This window comes from Excalfactoria chinensis, chromosome 17, assembly GCF_039878825.1.
Source record: "Excalfactoria chinensis isolate bCotChi1 chromosome 17, bCotChi1.hap2, whole genome shotgun sequence".
Classification (NCBI taxonomy): Eukaryota; Metazoa; Chordata; class Aves; order Galliformes; family Phasianidae; genus Excalfactoria; species Excalfactoria chinensis.
The window spans coordinates 9432810-9451287 of NC_092841.1; the positions used below are offsets into that span (position 1 = coordinate 9432810).

An 18478-nucleotide genomic window follows, 5' to 3' on the forward strand; every position below is an offset into this window, starting at 1 on the left:
GGCTGAGGAGGTGGTCCCTACCAAGGAAGGACGCAGCTCGCAGGCTCAGCCAGCTGTGGACGTGTGGCTGCGTGGAGCAGGACTGAAACTGTGGGCAGCACAGTCAGGCTGCAGCGCACGGCTCCCATGTGACACCATGTCCTCCCTGCTGGGGGCTCCCCACACAGCAGCACAGCCCTGCACATTTGTCAGCAGCTCCTGGAGCCCCAGCCAGTGCTGGAGACAGACAGACAGGCAGACAGACAGACAGACAGACAGACAGACAGACAGACAGACAGACGACACCTGCAGGATACCCAGACTTTGTTTCAAAATTGCTTTTTGGTGGCACTTCCAGCTCAGCAGAAACGGGATCTCTGCACAGCAACCCTTCCCTTGTGCAACATGGGGGGCACCAGGAGGGGCTGAGGCTTTGCAGGAAGAGAGCTGCTTGATTCTGAGCAGCTCCAGTGGCTCAGACCTGGCAGGGTGTGGGGAAGGGGAACAGGAGGATGCTGTGGGGCTGCCGGGAGGTCGGGTTGCTGGGGGGTCGGGCCGCCCGGTGCTGCGGTGCTGCTGGACTTCTCAGATTGCTGCAGGTTTTCCCACGGGCTGCAGCCCCTGCGCCACTTCCTCAGCCACACGGCCCCACACAGCAGGGCCAGGATCACAGGCACCTTCGCACCAATGAACAGCAGCAGGAGGGTGACATCGAGCTGGGACCTGGGGAGGAGAAGTGAGATAATGACAGAGCTTGTACCAGGTCTGGGCAAGGAAGATGCGGGCTGCAGCATCCCCATGCCCGGCATCCACCTGCTCACCCTTTGGGATGCCTTGGGAGCAGCCTCAGCCAGTGTGACCCCGAGCCCCGACTCACAGTGCTGGAGGCTCCTCACAGCCAGTGGGGGACGGGACTGTCTTTGCCAATGGGTGCACATCACCGGCCTCAGCTGTGGCTGAAACAAGTGCAGAGAAAGCAGAGTCAGTGCAGGTCCCCCACAGCCCGTCCTGCCCCCAGGGGCTCAAACCCAGGGACCTTGGAGGAGACTGAAGGGGTCCGTTGCCCCTTAAGGGCTGTGGGCATCACCGTGTGCCAGCCCAACACCCAGCACAGCACTGCTGCTCGGGGTCAGCTTCATCCCTGTGGGCGTACGGAAAGTGCTGAGAGCTGCAGAAAAAACCACAGTGGAAGCAGTGATGGCACAGTGCTCTGAAACGGAATGTTTATATTTTTCTTGGGGAAATGTTATGCAAGAGAAGAGCATCACTGCTGTGATGTGGTGCGGGCACACCCAGGAGCCAGAGAAAGAGAAGGGTCTCTCCTGGAGAGAACTGGAAACCCAAAGGGTGGGCTCAGAGTAGCAGACATTGCCAGGGAGCGAGGGGGAGGTTCTGCTCTGTGCAATGCTTTCCATCCTCCCTCTGCCTCCTACATCACCGGTCCTGGTCACCCTCTGCCTTACCCTCAGACACGAGCACCTTGATTTTGTGCCACTGCCTCTGCCACAGGGACTTCTTTGTCCCGCAGTAGTAATAGCCCGCGTCCTCCGGTGTCACATCTCTCATCGTCACCGTGAATGCGAGCGCTGTGTGGTTGTCCCTGATGGACACTCTGCCCTGTGTCACCACCACCTCCGAGCCATTGGTTTGGGCCATGTAGGTGCAGAAGGTCTTGAAAAAGTATGGTTTGCACCACACCTTGGAGTGGAGCTTGTAGCCCAGCTGATAGCTGCAGGACACCGACAGCGAGCTGCCCCAATGGGCCGTCACCTGCGAGGGAGCCGATACCATCCAGGCACCTGCAGGGAACATGGGAGGAGCTGTGAGCTCAGCCAGTGCTGGGAGATGTCCCCAGCCTCAAGACCAGAGCTCCCGGTAAGCATGGCAGAAGGAGAAGAAGCCAGAAGAAGCCTCTAATAGCAGCAATACAAGGGGTAGTGTAGGCTAGAGTTGTCTGGGAGCTGCAGGCACCAGGGGAGGATGGTGGCAACTGAGCTGTATCCCACAGCACGGCGGGCATCCCTGCTGCATGGCTGCAACCCCTCTGCCTCCTCTGACCCCAAGCATGACCCACACTTACCTGGGAAAAACATCCAAACCAGGATAATCCTCATTTTTCAGCTTCTCGCTCCTGACACAGACCTTTCCCGGTGGCAAATCACAGAGCTCCCAGTGGATGGGGCAGGCTGGCATGTGCCTGTGTGCCCAGGAGGTTCCCAAGCCTGTCTCCCTGGGCAGTGTTTGCTTGAGACTCCGTATGCCTTTTTTAAAGGCACTTGCTTCCTCCCTCCCATCTGAGTCACTCTGATCTCATGATCTTTCTCCGGAACCACCACCAGTTTCCAGCAAAACACCAAAATGCAGAAGGCTTTCCAGCCCTGGTGCCCATCCCAGCACCCCAGAGGGACTCGGGGTCCCATCAGAGGGGCTTGTGCCACCCGCAGACCCCGACTTAGTCCAAACCCTGCACAGGTCCTTCACTGCTGGCACAGTGAGCACACTGGCTTTTTTGGTTCATCAAGCAGAAGTGCGTTGGTTCCCCAGGAAGATGCTTCTTTTGGCACAAACGAGGTTTCTGGGTGACATTGTTTTTCTCTCTGCATGTTTCCAGCAACATTTCAGAACCCGAACAGTCTGCACAGAGCATGGCTGTGTCCTTCCCAGTGGCTTTCTTCCTCAGTGCCCTTGAGAAGACCTCAGGGCAGCTCCTTTCCATCCTGCCCGTCTCCCCATGCCCTCCCACGCCACTCGCCAGCACAGAAAGAGGAAGCTCTGCATTTTGCTCCTGGCCAGTAGCAGCCTGTTCCCAGCGACCTGGGGTAGTGGCTGTTTCTTTATTGTTTCTTTATTGCTGTTTACATACACCTAAAGGAACCCACGTGCTGCTGAACCAGGAGAACACCCCGTGCATCAGTGCACCGCTCAATCCACGGCAGCAAAGCAGAGGAGGGAAGCTGGGGTGGAGCAGGGTCAGAGCCCAGTGGCAGAGGCTGTCACGCTGCTAAGACTGCAGTAAGGACAGGGGAAGGGACTGCTGCTCCCAGCACAGAGCAAAGCCTGAAGCGATGCCCACAAGTGACTCCCCATCAGGACTGCAGGGAATCCTCTTCTCTCTGAGCATCAGCTGTTGATGTAAACTCCATCGTCCTCGGGCTCACTATGCTGCTCCTCTGTGTCACTGCTGTCAGTGCAGGTGCCCTGGGGGGTAGCCAACCTGCATGGGCCCTGCCCGTGCTGCACACACCTCCCTTACTGCCAGCACTGCCTGGGCTGGGCTCTCACCTTCCTCAGGTACAGCTCATTGTCATAGGTGTTGTTCAGCTCTGCAGTAGGGTCCAGCCAGTCCAGGGGGGCTGTGGGGCCTTTGGTGCGAGGTGGTGGTGGGTCCCCAACAGCCTGTCCAGCACCAGGCCGCAGTGTGGGTCACAGCCCCACTCGTGTCCCCACCACTTCCAGCCCTGCCCCTGTGCAGCTGCAGCAGCCTGGAGCTACAGGGGATGTCTGGGGGTCCGTAGCTCCAGGGGTTGGTCATGCACTTACCTGATGGTGCTGCTGTGTCAGTGAGCACAGCTGGGTGATTCCCGCTGCTCCCAGGGGTTTCTGTAGAGCTGGGGTCATGGAAAAGGGGCCATCAGAGCTCACATTTATCAGGGGGGACAAGGCTGGGATTGTGCCTCATCCACACTGGGCAGGGACTCCTGGCTCATGCCCCAGTGCCATTACCTTCCTTCCTCCTCCTCCTCCTCCTCCTCCTTTTCCGCAGGACATGGATGAGCCCAGCAGAGCCAGCCATGGCCAGGAGGAACAGCAGCACCACGGTGGGCAGCAGGACCTGCAGGGCTGGCCCAGGGAGGCTGGGAGGAGAGGAGTTTTCCTTCTGCAGCCCTGCACTGTGGGATGGACCACAAAGCAGGACCAGAGGCCTGAGATCACACTTCAGTCCCTGCTGTTGCATTGCCCCAGATCATACGGGCACCATTGTGTGCCCATGATCCACCATGCCAGGGAACGTGGTGCCCCACCACTGTGACCCCACTGCCCTCCCTGCCGTGCCCACAGACTCACCCTGTGGCAGTGACATTCATGTTGTGGGGGAACTCCTTTGTGGTGTTGGAGATCCAGGGCTCAGGGCTGGGAGCTGTGGGTATGGCTGTGTCAGGGACCGTCCTGGTGGGAGCTGTGCCCTGGAGGGGAGCTCGAGTCCCCACACCTCAGCTGGCAGGGGATGAGCACTTACCCCTACCCTGCCCACATCCCTGTGGGATGCCATTCCCAGTATCTCTCTGACAGCCACAAAACAGAGCTTTCCCAAAGCTGCCCCTTTTCCTCAGCTACAAACTCAGATGTTGTGTTACAGCCCTGCTTTCATTTTCAGAGGCCTTGCAGGCTGTCTGGCTGCAGCGCTGTGGCTCAGCTGTGGGCTCTCGCTGCTGATTTTAGGCAGTGGATTTCCGTCCTTCCCGTGTGCAGTCTGTGCTGGAGCCCAGGCAGCAGCCCTGGCCTGGCCACAGTGCTGCAAACCCTTCACGGGTCTCCAGTGCTCTGCATCCATCTCTGAGCAGCAGAGCCAGCCCTGCTGCTGGTTTACACGGTGCCGACTGATGTAATGCAGCAGGGCTGAGGGGCTGTTCATCCCATCTCTGTGTCTTCCTGGCACGGCCCAGCAGCCCCCTAGAAGAGCTCTGCCCAGCACCAACCCGAGCCAACTCGATGCCAGCCCTCACCTGGTATCACCCTCACGGTGACCGGCTCCATGATGTCTATGCCTGCCCGCTCCACCCCACACCAGTAGCTCCCAGCGTCCTCCATGGAGAGCTGCTCCAGAGTGAGCAGCACCACGCAGAAGATGTGGTTGTCAGTGATGGAGACGCGGCCGTGCTGCCGTGGCACCTCTCGTCCTGCAGTCTCCACCACTTTGTGGCACGAGCCCCGTGCAGCCCCGCGGCACCAGTACTTGTTGTGGCCCTCGTAGCCCCGCGCGTACCAACAGCGCAGGGAAAGCGTCTCACCCTCCTGGCCGCTCACCTCCCTGGGGACAACCAGAGCCTGGCAAACTGCAGGGAATCCCCACAGCAACAAGGGAGAGAAATAGCACGTCAGTGTGCAGGCCGCCTTCCCCTGAGGTGCTCCCATATGGCAGAGAGAAGCCAGCACTTATTGGGGGCCCTGGCTGCCTGCTTAACCCCACAGGGACGAGTGACCGCCTCGGTTCTAACACCCAGAGGGGAACCCACACCTGGGGGAGCAGCAGCCCCAGCCCCGCAGTGCCCGCTCTGACCGTCCTCACCTGGGAGAAGGAGCCAACCCCAGCCTGGCCGTACCCACATCCTCCTGCTCTGCCCTGGGCATCAGCCGGGAGCACAGCGTGCGCTGTGTGCTGCACAGCCAGTGTGAGAGGATGCTGAGATGGAGCGCAGCTCTGCTTCTCTGCGGCTTCCTCGTTCGAACCGAGTCACAGCACATGGCTCTGGTTGGGTTATTTTTGTCTGGGGGAGCTTCGACCCGGGGCTGCAGATTTTCTGCTGTGGGAAATGAGTCTCTGAGGGGTTTCCTTCAAACTGACCCACCTGGAGGGGTTGAGGCCTCGTGCTCTGGGTCAGGAGGGAGGGGATGCGGCAAAGCGCAGCCTGCCCTGAGCCTGCCCGGGGTGTGAGGACGCAGAGCTCACACACTGAGCACAGCGGGGTGGCACAGGGGAACCTCACCTCACATTGCTGCTGCAGGGACAGCACACAGCACACAGCACACAGCACACAGCACACAGCACACAGCACACAGCACACAGCACACAGCACTAGGCACGCCTCTCGGCACCGCTGTGAACACCAACACACAGCAAATGACCCACATTTTGGAGAGACCTTGTGGGGATGGACTGGAGAGGCAGGGCAAGGCCCTCTGTGCTGGGAGAGGGAGCTCTGCAACTCTTCATCCTCCTGAACTGGAGAGCTGGAGAAGCTCAGGCACCAGAATGAACACAAGCACATGCAGAAGTGCCAACACAAGCGCAAGCCCCAGTACATGTAGGGCAATAACTGCTGGCTGCACATGAGAGATGCTGAAATACTGCAATACCAAACTGTGGGGTAAGCCCGAGTTCTTCATAACCCAAACAAAGGCGTCAGCTGATCAGGAACCACTGGGAGGAGAGGCAGCGAAAAAGTGGCCCTGCACTGCTCTGTGTCTGCACGTGGAGGGGCACGGCAGCTGCACGTGCTGCTGGTGTGGCAAAGGCTCAGAAGCAGCGGCTCTGCCTGGAACACAGCATGGGGTGAATGCCTACAAAGGCATTTGCTGATGGAGAATTCCCAGAGCAGTTCAGTGACCTGAAAGCAGTCAGAAGCGTTTCTTCAGAAAGCTGCTTTGTTAGAGATCGTGGGAGCAATTTTCCAAGCACATCCGTGCTATTCTCATCAGATAAGAAACATCATTTCCCCTCCGTTTCTCTGTCTCAGGTTTGGTTTCTGGGACGGATGTGGTCAGAGAAGAGCTGGAGTCCTGCACTGAGGTGGTGAGCAGCAGAGCAGCTCAGGGCAGGGCTGCTGCCTGAGAGAAGCAGCGCTACTGAAGCACTGTTCCATCCTGGCAGGCACAAAGCAGAGCTTCCATCTCAGCCACGTTTGGAGCAGAGCGGCTGCTGGCCATGAGGCCATCCTGCAGCCCCTGCTTGATGGCCGTGGGACGGGGTCGATGCAAACAGACACTACTGAGACTGCAATGGGTTCTGCCCTGGCGGTGACCTTAGCAAGAAGGCTACAAGCGCTGCTGGATGGGCAGAAATCAACTCAGCTGATAGATGAGCAGTGTGAGCTCCTGGGAGGCTGAGCCCTGAGCCAACAGCTCCCAACTCCCATCCCTACAGACCCTCACAGCAGCACCTCGGCTGTGTCAGAGCCCTCCTCTGCTCTTGGCTTCATTTCCTAACCCCAATTTCATCTTCTTTCATCTGGTGCAACAATCGGCACTTTTCAGACAGTGCTCTCATGTTCTGCTCTGTACTCTTTGGTGAAGTTGTCCTGCTGAGATGAGGCTGAACGTCACAATTGCTGATGCAGCTCTTTGGCTGGAGGAGCACAGACCGTCTGACCGCTCCGTTCTGCTGCCATCTCCGATACCCAAAGTAAACCCAAATCAAACTCAGATGTGCTGATTTAGCAAAGCTAGCAAAAGAGAGATCCTTACAGACAGCATTGCAGGAAAGGCCTTACTATGGGCTGTGCCTTAGGCTGACTCCTTAGCCAGAAAGGCTGGAAAGCAGGACCTTGTTATTGCAGTGGAATTCAGAAAGCAAAATTTTACAGATGTGTGTGTGGGATCTGATTTTTCCTGTTTTAGGGGAACAAACAGCTCCAGCAGTGCTCACACGGCCCCATCAGAGCATTGCACAAGCAGCTCAGGGGGCAGTGAGACAATTAATGGGGTTGGAAAGCTTTCCTCCCCTGCACTGCCAGACCTGCAGAGCTGAGCACATCCCCACACAGTACCACAGTGGGACAGGTGAGCCCCAGGCTGTGCTTCCTGCCGGCCCCGCAGCCGCTCCTCCGCTCCTCACTGCTCTCCTTCATGACTCAGGAAATGGAAACAAATACTGCTGGAACAGAGAGCAGCCAGAGAACGTCCTCCAAGCCCTTCCTGCAGCTGAGATGTGCCAGGAATCCTCACCCTGAAGTGAGCAGGGCTGCAGCTTCAGACCCGGTGCTATTCTGGGGGCTTCACTCCTCCTTGCTGGGGACAGGTTCCTGACCTTGGCCAGCCCCAACCCCCCTGGCACGCCGCATTGGTTTTCTTCTTTTTCTTGCTGTTGTTGCCAATACTGATCCTCCGACCTGGCAGAACCGTCTCTGCTGTCAGAGGAATTAATGGGCAGATATAATTAGCAATGTCAGGCACAGACAGTAAACCAGCAATTTAATGGGTGCAGATGGCTCTTGGAAACACGGTCTGCTCCTCCAGCTCGGGGCCGTCTGCTGCTCCAGAAGGAGGGGACCGAGATGGCATAACTTAAATAAGTTTCCCAGCAGAGCTTTGTTTGTTTCCAGTCTCATCAGAAGCAGCAGACTGTTCTAATGAGAGCTGTCAGTAAGAGGATGTCAATTAGATACTTTCACCTCCGGGTCGAGGTACAGATCCCCTCTTGTTCCTTAACTTGATTTGAGTTGGTTTTGGTGTTTGTATTATTTTTTTTTCTCCAAGCAAATTCCTACCTCTGCTTTTCGAATGCGATGTTTTCAAAGGGAAGCTGCTGGGACGGCCAGGCACCGCACAGCCCTGGGGCTGCCAAGCAGCTGAAATAGTCTGCCAAGCTCCAGCCACCACCCAGGTGACCCACAGCTGTGCGCTGCTGATGGCAGCGTGGGTTGATGGCTGGAGAGGTGTCAGACGGAGAAGCCCCGTGCAGCTCGGGTCTCCCTGACCGAGAGCGGGTGAGCTGCGCACGAAGCGCGGCTCGACCGGCACAGCGGAGCTGGCCTCGTTCTCTCAGCTCAGCGATTGATCGGAGCAGCAGGAAGCATCTCTGCCCGGAGCTGCCCGGCCCTGCCCGCACCCCGTGGGCAACTCCCGCGGAGGGGGCGGGGAAGAAGAGCAGCGTTTCCCGGTACGAGGGTGAGAGACGGCCGTGCCCTCGGGCTGGGAGCCCCGGGCTCTGCGGGGCAGGGCGCAATTTAACCGCCGGCGGAGGTGGGAGGAGGACGAGAGAGGGACCGGCGCTTGTGCGGGAGCTGCCCGAGCCGAGGGGCGACCCCACGGCCCTCCCAGTACCGGGCCGGACTGCCTCCTCCCCTCCCCCGGAACCGGGGGGCGCGGCGGGCAGGGCGGGCACGGCAGCGGCGAGGAGCCGGGCAGTGCTCCAAGGAGCGGCTGCAGCGATCCGAGCCGGGCCGTGCCGGGCGGCACCGCGCTGAGCGGAGCGGGTCGGATCCGGGCGCTGCTCGCGGTGCTGCAGGCGGCGCTGCCGCTGTCCGCGGTGCTGCAGGGAGCGGCGCATCCCGGACCCGCCCGCCCCCCCCCGCCCCCCCGGCGGCCGCAGCCGGCCCATGCAGCCCGGCCATGGAGCCCCGCGCCGCAGGCTCGGCGGGCACTGGCTACAACGAGGCGCTGCTGCACAAGGTAGGGCTGCGTGCTCGGAGGAGCGGCCAAGTGCGCGGGGTGGTGGTGGTGGGGGGGGGGTACGTTGGGGAGGTGTGAGAGTCATTGCCGGGGCTGGGGACTGCTTCAACTTCTCGGGCAAAGTCCGTCCCGCTTCTCGCTCTCGCTCCTCTTTTCCCCGTGGGGTCCATCCGCCGCCCCGCTCCGCTCAGACCCGAAGTGGGGTGGCTGTGGGGGGCGGTGGATGGGGGGCGGCTGCAGGCTGGGCGCTGTTCTTGCAAAACGGAACGAGAGGAAACGTTGGGAAGGGGCCAACCCCGCGGCACAGCCCGCAGAGCCGCCCGGCTGCTCCCGCTGCTCGGAGGGAGCTGCACCCCGGGGCTCCCCGCCAGGAGTGCCAGGAAATGTCCGCTCCTCTCCTTGCTTTAAAATCGTTGTTTGCCGCGGAGTCTGGGACTGTTTCATAACTCCACGTTGCGTGGTGGATGACTGGAGTTGCTGCTGTCCCTGCAAAGCCGGGGTGCGCCTCAGGGTCTGCAGAAAGCTTTGCTGGAGCACAGCATCCACTCCCTGCCCTGGCACTGCGCTGCAGCTCCAGGAAATGTGGGAGATGCTGATCTCTGCCGGATCCTCGCATCTCTTCCTGTCTGTCCTTCTCTGCAGTCCCGAGTGTGACTGTGCAGGCACGGGCACCTCCTGGGAGCTGGAGCAAAGGGAGGAGCTCAGTCGAATCTCAGATCTGCCTATTTTACATCCTACTTTACTCGGGGCAAAACGCCCAGCCCTTGATTAGCAGGGAAATACCAATTACTACCACACTCAGTTCTGTTGTGCACCCGAACATAGGACGTGCCTCCAGGGATGACTCAAGAAACTCCAATTCTTTGCAAACTCTTAACTCTCTCCTCTCCAACATGGAGCCGCTGCAGAGTCAACCCTGTTGGAAATGAGTTTCCAGGCGGAGGAGCTGCCTGGGCAAATAACCGTCCAGCCCCACACTGTCTGCTGTTTCCCTTGGGATTTTGCTGCCACTGCTGACTAGATTGCTTGTCATGCAGAAGCAAGTCTCCTCTTGCTCCTGGGATGTGAGGCAGCAAATACCTCAGCAGATACAGTTTCTGACCAAGGAATCACATTCCAAGTGTGCTGAAAAGAGAGAGCTCATTCTAGAAACAAAGGTTAACTGATTTCTGGTTGGTAGCTCACTCTGGGTCTGGGGAGGAAACAGACCAGGAAGAAATCAAAACAGGGCTAACAAAGGTTTGTTCTGGGCTGTTCCAGACCACGTTTATTATTCACAAAATGACAGATTCTGCATTTGGGTGCTTTGATCCATTGCCAAATCCTTCTACCTTCCACAGGGTGCTTGGATACGCTCATTTGGAACAGGCAACAGGGATGGAGATGTGATCCATGGTGCTGTAGGGGGGTTGGGAGCAGAGATGCTCCAGGCCAGCTTTGGTCTGATGTGCAGCCCTACAGCTCACATCTTGGGATGCTGCCTCAGCTGGAGCTGGGAGAGGGTCCTGGGCTCTGGACCAAACCCGTGTAAAGAGGGCACAGATGTGGTGTGGCACCATCCAGGCAAGTTGGGGTGCAGCTCCCTGCACAGCACAGGCTTGAGGCAGCACCCCAGCTGCCCTGAGGAGCTGCCTGCATTCTGTATACAGAGCAGGTAATGGGCCACGGAGAGTACTGTTCCCTCCCTGTGCTCTCTGGCCACTGCATGCTTAAGCTCCAAACTGAACTGAAAGAGCAATCTAAAGCCACGTGCATGCTCTGTCCCGGTCTCATACCACTCGGCTGGCACTGGAACTGCACCTCTCTAAGCTGCCTTGACAGCCGTGTAAGACCTCTCTTCTCCAGGCGCTTTGACCCGGAATATCTTCTTTGCTCACTAACTACGAGCACAGGCAGAGGAGCACCATGTGCATTCACTGCTGTGGGCCTCGGGTGGGATGCTGCTCCTCTGAGGGGTTGTCCAGAGCAGGGATGAGGGGCTGAGCCAGGATGGAGTGGGGCTGTGAGGTCAGTTTGCCTGGCACGGCTCATTTGGAGCACAGTGGATGCATGGCTGCAGCTGTGGGAACACCCACATCCCAAAGGATGGGGCCAAGTCCACTTCTGAGCAAGAAGTCTGCCAGCAGAGTGTTTGTTTTTCCTCGTGTCCCTGGGAAATTGCTCAAAGTGCCTCGGTTTCCTGAAAGGATGGGAACGTCTGCATGCACAGCTTTGCAAGCAACACCCAGGTCTGGCAGAGAAGGGTGGGAGGCGTTTGTGTTCACACTGCTGGTGTCCCTCAGGCCTGGGATTGGGGGTAATGTGGGCAGGCACTGAACAGAAAGGAAAGGGCAGGGCTGGTGGGAGCAGGGGCTGTCTGGGATGCGGAGCGGCAGCTCGGGAGGTGATAGCAGTGCCCTGCTCTGCCGTCTGCACAGCCGTCTGACAACAGCTCTGCCCCTTGCAGGAGAGCTGTGGGGGTTTGCACGATGGGACGGGGGGGCAGAGGGGCCCTGCGACTCTGTCACGTTGCTTCAAATGCAGCGCCGCCAATGAGAGCGTTGCGGTGGCACAGCGTTAATGCAGCGTGAGGGCAGCCCTGCCCCAGAAAGGCTCCGCGCTTTGACAACACGCAGCGGCTGTTGTGTGCAGCAGCCGGAGGAGACGCTCTCTTGATTAAATCATGCTGGACCCGGTCCAGCTCCGCCAGATTCCTCCTTTCTCGGCAGGGCTGTGCGGACCGAATTTCCTCTCCCACGTACAGAGCCCGGAGGTCAGCCCGGGGCAGAGTTCATGCATTGCAGGCACTCAGAGTGATGGGGGGTCCCTCTCCAGGTGGGCGGTGGGGCTGAAGGAGACGGCAAAGGACAGGGCGCAGCGGGATGAGCCATCTGGCCGCAGTGCAGCACCCAGCAAGCAGCCTGTGGGAACAATCTGCGGCTCGGCGGGGCTGCTGGCGGCTCGGCGGCTCTTCCAGGGCCGGGCTGCTCCCTGCCGCCCCCACCGCATCTGCTGCAGCCCCTGAAACATGTTCCCATTTCCTCCTCTCCAAACGCTGCGGCTCAGCCACGTGCTGTGCCCCGGGGCTGGGACACCCTCCATCCCGATGTGCTGATGCCACTTTGTTGATCTCTCGCAGACCATCCTGGTTGGAGACAGCGGTGTGGGGAAGACGTCTCTGCTGGTCCAGTTTGACCAGGGCAAGTTCATTCCAGGCTCCTTCTCTGCCACTGTGGGCATCGGGTTTACGGTAAGGACCAAACCGTCGGTGTGGGGCTGAGTAACACCGTGTGCCTTCAGGGAATGGCTCCACTGGGGTCAGTGATGCGTGGAGAACTGCGGGGGGTTGTGTGACTGTGAGCAGAGCTCAGTCAGCTGCGTGCTGCAGGGAGCTGCGCTGGGGGCTGCTGGGGGTGGAGGGAGGCTTCATGCTGTGAAACCCACTGTGCTGCCATGCCCATTGCTTCCAGTGGTGCCGTGCCCATTGCTTCCATGGTGCCGTGCCCATTGCTTCCATGGTGCCGTGCCCATTGCTCCCGGACAGCTGCTCACAGAGTGGTCCCTCAGCAGCTGGCCATGCTCTGGTGTGCAGCTCCAGGCCCTTGGAAGCTCAGGCAGATGGCAGCAGTGCTGGCAAACACACTCAGCCGCCATCCAGAGCTATTTGCAGTGCTGCCGCGGGGCTGGCAGCAGGGCTGGCACACGGCTCCAGTCCTGGGGAACAGAGGCCCACGTTCAGGACCTCGTGTGCAGCCCCACGTGGCAAGGCAGGTTGGCTCTCTTGCTCAGGCCAAGGAAGCAGGGATAGACGTGAGGCCGTGCCCCCGGGAGGCAGAGGGGCTCAGCTGACCTCCCCACTTCATTTGTCCCACAAAACACATCAGCACACACAGTGCTGCTCCGCTGGGCTCTCAGTCCTTGCTTGGGACACTCTGAGAGCGGCAGCTCCAGCAGCACGCAGCCAGCTCGGCTCACAGCAGTGCTTCTAGAGGAACGTGGTGCTCCCCAAAAGCAGCCCGATGATCTCTAGGGGTCCCCTCCGACCCCTACAATTCTGTGACCCTCTGAGTCCAGCCCTGCTGCACGCAGTCCCGTTCCCTGCCCCCAGTCCCAGCCGCAGCCTGGTGTAAGCCGCTATGTGGGGATGCTGGGTGAGCCCTGCGCGGTGCCGGACCCCTCATCTGCAGTGCAGCTCCACGCGCCTCAGCTCCGGGCAGCCCCCTGCCCACACAGCGCACAGAACTTACAAGTCCCCCCGCTCGGCCCGAGCAGTTACGAGACTGGAAATACAGGTTCCATCTCTCGGCGTTTCCCGAGGGGCAGAGGCAGGGTTGGCTGCAGCAGGAGGTGCTGCTGCTGTGGGCGTATCTCCGCCATCGGACCCCCCGCGCAGTGCCCGCCCCGGGCCGGGGGAGCGCTGTGGGGACGCTGCTCCGTGGGCTCACACGGAGCGTCTGATCCCGGTGGGGCCAATGGATCAGCGCTGGGATCGGCGCGCTGTGGGGTCGGAAGGACTGTTTGGAGATGGGCTGCTGGTCCTGGGATAAATCAGTCGGAGGGGCTGAGGGCTCCTCGATGGGCGCTGCCTGCCGTGCCCCGGCAGCCCCAACACGTGCGGTCGGATGGGGCTTTACGGAGATATTCAGGTAATGCACCGTGCCCGGCCATCCCTGCGGGATCTCTTCCATTCCCACACTTGGGCTTTTCCCAGATTGTGCATGAGGTGAAGGTGACCCAAAGGGCCGTGGAGGACGCTGGGGGCTGCCTGAGCGTCCCGCAGGGGGACAGGGACCTCGACACCCATCTTGTGCAAGACACAGGCGCAGCATCTCGCCGCAGCCTGTGGCTTCCTGCTAACGGCCTCTGCTGGCTTCCTCTGCGCCTCGGGGCTAAGGCGGGGGGGGGCGCAGTGCTGGAGTGTCCCCATCCTCGGGGTGGGCTTTGGGGTGAGCAGGGGGAGCCCGTACCCTGCAAGCCGCAGCCCCCTCTGATGCTGAAGCATCCCTGTGGGGCTGGTGGCTGCTCAGCTGGGAGTGAGCGGTCCCTTCTCCCCATGTGCTCTCTGGGGGCAGGGATCCGGCTGCACCTCCTCTTCCTCATCCCGCGTGGGGCGGTAACAGGACCGGGGAGCAGCACGGCGGGAGGGGCTGCCCGAGGAGGAGGAAGACGAGGAAGAGGAGGAAGAGGAGGAGGAGGAGGGAGGGCCGGGACTCCGCAGCTCCGCTCGGACACACCATGAGCGGAGCGGGGAGCAACGGGACCCCCCCTGCTTCCCTGCAGGACTATGAGCTGGCCGGCAAGGTGGGGGACAATGAGGGAATGGAGGCTGGGAGGAAACCTGGGGTCATCCGCTTCATGTCACTGCACTGGGGAGGAGCAGGGACAGGAGGGGGGGAGGAGTGGCAGGGGCTCACTTTGCAAGAGCAGCAGCATCTCACTGCCGTGTGGGAAAGAGCTGCAGTGGATGAGCACAGAGGGGAGTACGAAATCGGGGCAGTGTGTAGGACTGGGCTGGAATGGAGTGAGGCAGTGCCTGCCTGGGGCCTGTTTGCTTTGCAGGAGGGGACAAGGCGCCCTGTTTGCTTTGGTGTTTGTGTCAGGCAGGGCCCTGGGAATCCAGCAAGGTTTGTCCAAGCAATGCACCAGCTCCTGGGCTGTGTGCACCTATTGTGGGGCATGGGGCTGCCCCACGTAGCCCCGTACCCGTGGCCAGTTCAAGGCTGGAGGTGCTCCAAAGATGGGCGGGAGGCACTCCTTGGTGCTGCATCCCCACCAAATCCCTTCCCCTCTCCACTCTCTGCTCCTCTCCCTCGGGATGCACCGCGGGGCTGCACCGCTGGATGCCTACGGAAGGATGTGCCCTACAGAAGGATGTGCCCTGGGGACAGAGGGATGCAGGGGCAGTGGGGCGGCCCTGCTGACACCTCTCCCCGCGCCCATCTTGCAGGTGATGTTACTCGGAGACTCGGGCGTGGGGAAAACCTGCTTCCTGCTCCAGTTCAAAGACGGAGCCTTTCTCTCCGGGACGTTCTTAGCCACCGTGGGCATAGATTTCCGGGTGAGAGCGTGGCAGCCTGCCCCGGTTCTGGATGTGTGTGCCAGAATTCCCTGCTGAGATGTCATGCTCGGCAGATCCCGCTTGCTGAGGCCATCAGACCCCATCCAACCTCCCCTCCCCCCCGTGACGCCGGGGTTGGCTGTAGGGCCGCCTCACAGCCCGTCCTGCTCAGCCGCTGCCAAAGGAAGGAAACGCGGCACGCTGCCCATCAGCAGCTTCCAGCCTCCCGAGGCACTTTTGGATTCCTCTCATCACATTTTCTGTGCTATCCCTCAACTGCTGCCATCCCCTTCTTGCCTGAATTTCCACTTCAAACAGTTCCGGGCAACCAAATTTTTTATCCACATCTTTATCCCTCGAAAAAGATCCTGAGAGAACCCTTTGGGCAAGCTGTCTTTTCCCTTACACCAGCCTCTAGAGGGAAATCCTCGTGCTTCTGCATTCACAGCTGCAACTGCTTCACCTCCAGAGCCACCTTCCCCACTCACTGCCCAAAGGCTCTCACCCCAGTGCTGGGGGTGGTGGGAACGGGGTTTGGGGCAGGAGCAGCTCCCAGGGCACAGTGCTACGTGAGCAAAGATTTATGTTGGGCAACCATTGTAAGAGCAAGCAAGCATACAAATAAGTCCACATTTGTATGCAGTTCATGCAGGACCTCCCACTTGCCCAGCCCTTGCAGGGCTTCCCACAGCTGTGGCGAGGGCTGCAGGTGTGGGGCTGGTGCTTTGCAGTCGGCGTGCCTGGGCTTTGCAGTGTCATTAGCTGGTCCACCAGTGGAACCGGGAGCTCCTGGGAGATGAGCAACATCTGAAGCAAGCTGGGCAGCCCTGAGCAGGGGGACCGAGAATGCAGAGCCCTGCACTGGGCAGCTCCGTCTCCAGGATGCACACCGTGCTGACGGGCTCCCGTCCTTCTCTCCTACAGAACAAGGTAGTGGCAGTGGATGGGGTGAAGGTGAAGCTGCAGGTGAGTTTTGGGAGCGGATGAGCAATTCCCAGCCGCGCTGCCCAGACAGCACCGGGCCGAGCCGTGGGACGTCCCGTCCCGCCCTCACCGAGGCCATCTCCCGGCAGATCTGGGACACGGCAGGACAGGAGCGGTTCCGCAGTGTGACCCACGCCTACTACAGGGATGCCCAAGGTGGGTTTGGGGTCGGCGGGGGCTGAGCCTCATACGTGCGCTGCCCTGCGGCATCCGTGCCCTCTGCCCCTTCCCTTCCAGCCCTGCTCCTGCTTTACGACATCACCAGCAAAGTGTCCTTCGACAACATCCGTGTGAGTGTCCCCACTGCCTGACATGGGTCACGAGTGTCTGTCCCCGTTGGGGACATCTGGACTGTGCGGGGCAAAGGCGCCACCTCAGTGCAGTTCTTGCTGTCCCCACAGGCCTGGCTGACGGAGATCCACGAGTACGCCCAGAAGGACGTGGTCATCATGCTGCTGGGCAATAAGGTGCACGCACGGCCAGGTCTTGCCTCACCCCCCACCATCCCTTCCCCGACGTGCCGCCTCCATGACTGGACAGGGCTCTGGGGTTCCCTGCCGGGCTTTCCCAGGCACGGAGGTGACCCCAAAGTTCTGGGGGCTGAAGGAGGCCGTGTGCCCAGCAGCCAGTGGAGGGCAGCACGGGGCTGAGTGCCGGGTGTGGGATGTTCCCAGTATGGATGCTCCCAGTCTGAGGTGCTGTTGTACAGGTTGTCCAGCTGGTTCCTGGATGCACGTCCCCAGATCTCAGATGCCCAGCCATGTCCCACATTGTCTCCTGGGGTCTCAAATGCTTCTGCATATCCAAATTCCAACTGGGAGTTGGGTTTTCTCCTGGGTACGGGCTGCCCCCTGATGCTGGGTACCAGATGTCCTCCTGGGTACTGAATGTTCCCTATCCCAGATACCAACAGGTGTCAGGTGTTCAATGAGCTCTGCATTCTCCTCCAGGCGCTGCGTGTTCCTGCCTCACTGAATCCAGCTCCTGGAGTTCCTGGAAGCCCCCACACCTCCCATGCTGGACAAGGCACAGTGCTGATGCTGTCCCTCTCTTGCAGGCCGATGTGAACACTGAGAGGATGGTGAGGACAGAGGATGGAGCCTCACTGGCCAGGGTGAGTTGCACCTGAACCTAATCCAGCCACGTTCCTTACTGCACTCCATGTGCTCCAAGCCCTGGCTGTTTTGGGGCTGGTCTCTAATGGGCCTGTGCTGCCCTTGCAGGAATATGGGGTGCCCTTCATGGAGACGAGCGCCAAGACTGGCATGAATGTGGAACTGGCCTTCCTGGCCATTGCCCGGTGAGTGCTGGGTGGGATGCAGTGCGGGGGGTGTCCCTGAGGGGTGACACGTCCCCACTGTCCCCAGGGAGCTGAAGCAGAGAGCGGTGCAGCTGCCAGAGGAGCCACGCTTCCAGATCCATGACTACATTGAGGCGCAGCAGAAGAGATCTGGCTGCTGTGCCTTCCTTTGATGGGGATGGGCACGGAGCGGCTGCCCTGGGCACGGTGGGCTGGGAGGATCAGGGCCGAATCCTGCCCGTGATGGAGCAGAGGGTCAAGGCTCTGTTCCTGCAGGGCTCTGAGCAGGGCTGGATCCCACTGCCCTGCGGGGCTGTGCCAGGATCAGCACATACAGACACCCCCGGAGCACCCAGTGACCGCCGAGGGCACTTCCAGTACACGCAGCACTTTGGAAAAGCTTTGTTTTCCCCCTCCTGCAGCTGCAGAAATTGGAAGCTTTTCTATTGTTATTTACTTCCCTTTGAGGGAAAAGCTTTTTTCTTTCCAGTCGTGCCAGACAAACCCATCAGGCAGGCTGCGGATGGGGCTGAAGTGGCCCATGGGGCTGAAGTGGCCCACGGCATTGCACCCTCGGGCACAGCGCTGCACGGGGCATGGAGATGGGGAATATTTGGGTGTGCTGCTCAGGATGCCGAGGGCAGCTGCAGAGGTCACAGCTCTGATGCACTTGGGGTCGATTGGTCACATCCTTCCCCACGAGGACCCTCCCTTCCCCAGAGCCCCCTTCACCTTTGCGCTCCCCTCGGGTCTCTCTTTGCGAGTGTACAGATTAAAGCTGGATGTTTTCAAGGCTTTGCATCTGCCTGTTTTTTTTTTTTCTCTGTGTGAGAAATCCCTGCCCCGGGCCCTCCACGTGGGAGGCCGAACAGCACAGCAGGGAGTGGGATGTGGGGCATGCGGTGGGGGAAGAGCCCGCAGCCCCCTCCTCCTCCCAGCGCTCGGGCCGCACATTTCAGACAGTCCAAAGGTGAGAGGGGAAGAATAAACACGGCCTGTTAAATTAAAACCAACCTCCTCCCCTGCTGTTCTCATGGTGCGGAGTCCAGCATTCCCCAAATAACTCCGTC

At 60.0% G+C, this 18478-nt stretch overlaps 3 protein-coding genes across 5 annotated transcripts; 1 reads left to right on the forward strand and 2 right to left on the reverse strand.

The window, feature by feature from the left end:
* Nucleotides 1-287: 287 nt before the first annotated feature.
* Nucleotides 288-2222, reverse strand: LOC140260141 (protein CD300H-like). Its single transcript, XM_072352179.1, has 4 exons — nt 2060-2222; nt 1443-1778; nt 857-935; nt 288-702 (listed from the first exon to the last, which is right to left on the reverse strand). The coding sequence occupies exons 1-4, from the start codon at nt 2091-2093 to the stop codon at nt 339-341; spliced, it is 813 nt and encodes a 270-aa protein (XP_072208280.1). The 5' UTR covers nt 2094-2222; the 3' UTR covers nt 288-338.
* Nucleotides 2223-3163: 941 nt separating this feature from the next.
* Nucleotides 3164-5112, reverse strand: LOC140260138 (CMRF35-like molecule 6). The gene is given in 6 exon segments (XM_072352175.1): nt 3164-3231; nt 3234-3413; nt 3516-3587; nt 3703-3869; nt 4045-4129; nt 4704-5112. Coding segments are annotated over 6 exon segments (981 nt in total).
* Nucleotides 5113-8588: 3476 nt separating this feature from the next.
* Nucleotides 8589-18413, forward strand: RAB37 (RAB37, member RAS oncogene family). Of its 3 annotated transcripts, none has more exons than XM_072352188.1 (9): nt 8589-9087; nt 12206-12316; nt 16049-16090; nt 16198-16264; nt 16346-16398; nt 16510-16575; nt 17166-17222; nt 17332-17408; nt 17476-18413. In XM_072352188.1, exons 1-9 carry the CDS (start codon nt 9028-9030, stop codon nt 17579-17581), a joined length of 639 nt encoding a protein of 212 aa, XP_072208289.1. In that variant the 5' UTR covers nt 8589-9027; the 3' UTR covers nt 17582-18413. The 3 variants fall into 3 exon arrangements, with proteins under 3 accessions (XP_072208289.1, XP_072208287.1, XP_072208288.1); XM_072352186.1 differs by lacking the exon at nt 8589-9087 and adding an exon at nt 11673-11839 and having other exon boundaries at nt 17476-18207; XM_072352187.1 differs by lacking the exons at nt 8589-9087; nt 12206-12316 and adding exons at nt 14047-14367; nt 15014-15124 and having other exon boundaries at nt 17476-18203.
* The last annotated feature ends 65 nt before the right edge of the window (nt 18414-18478 follow it).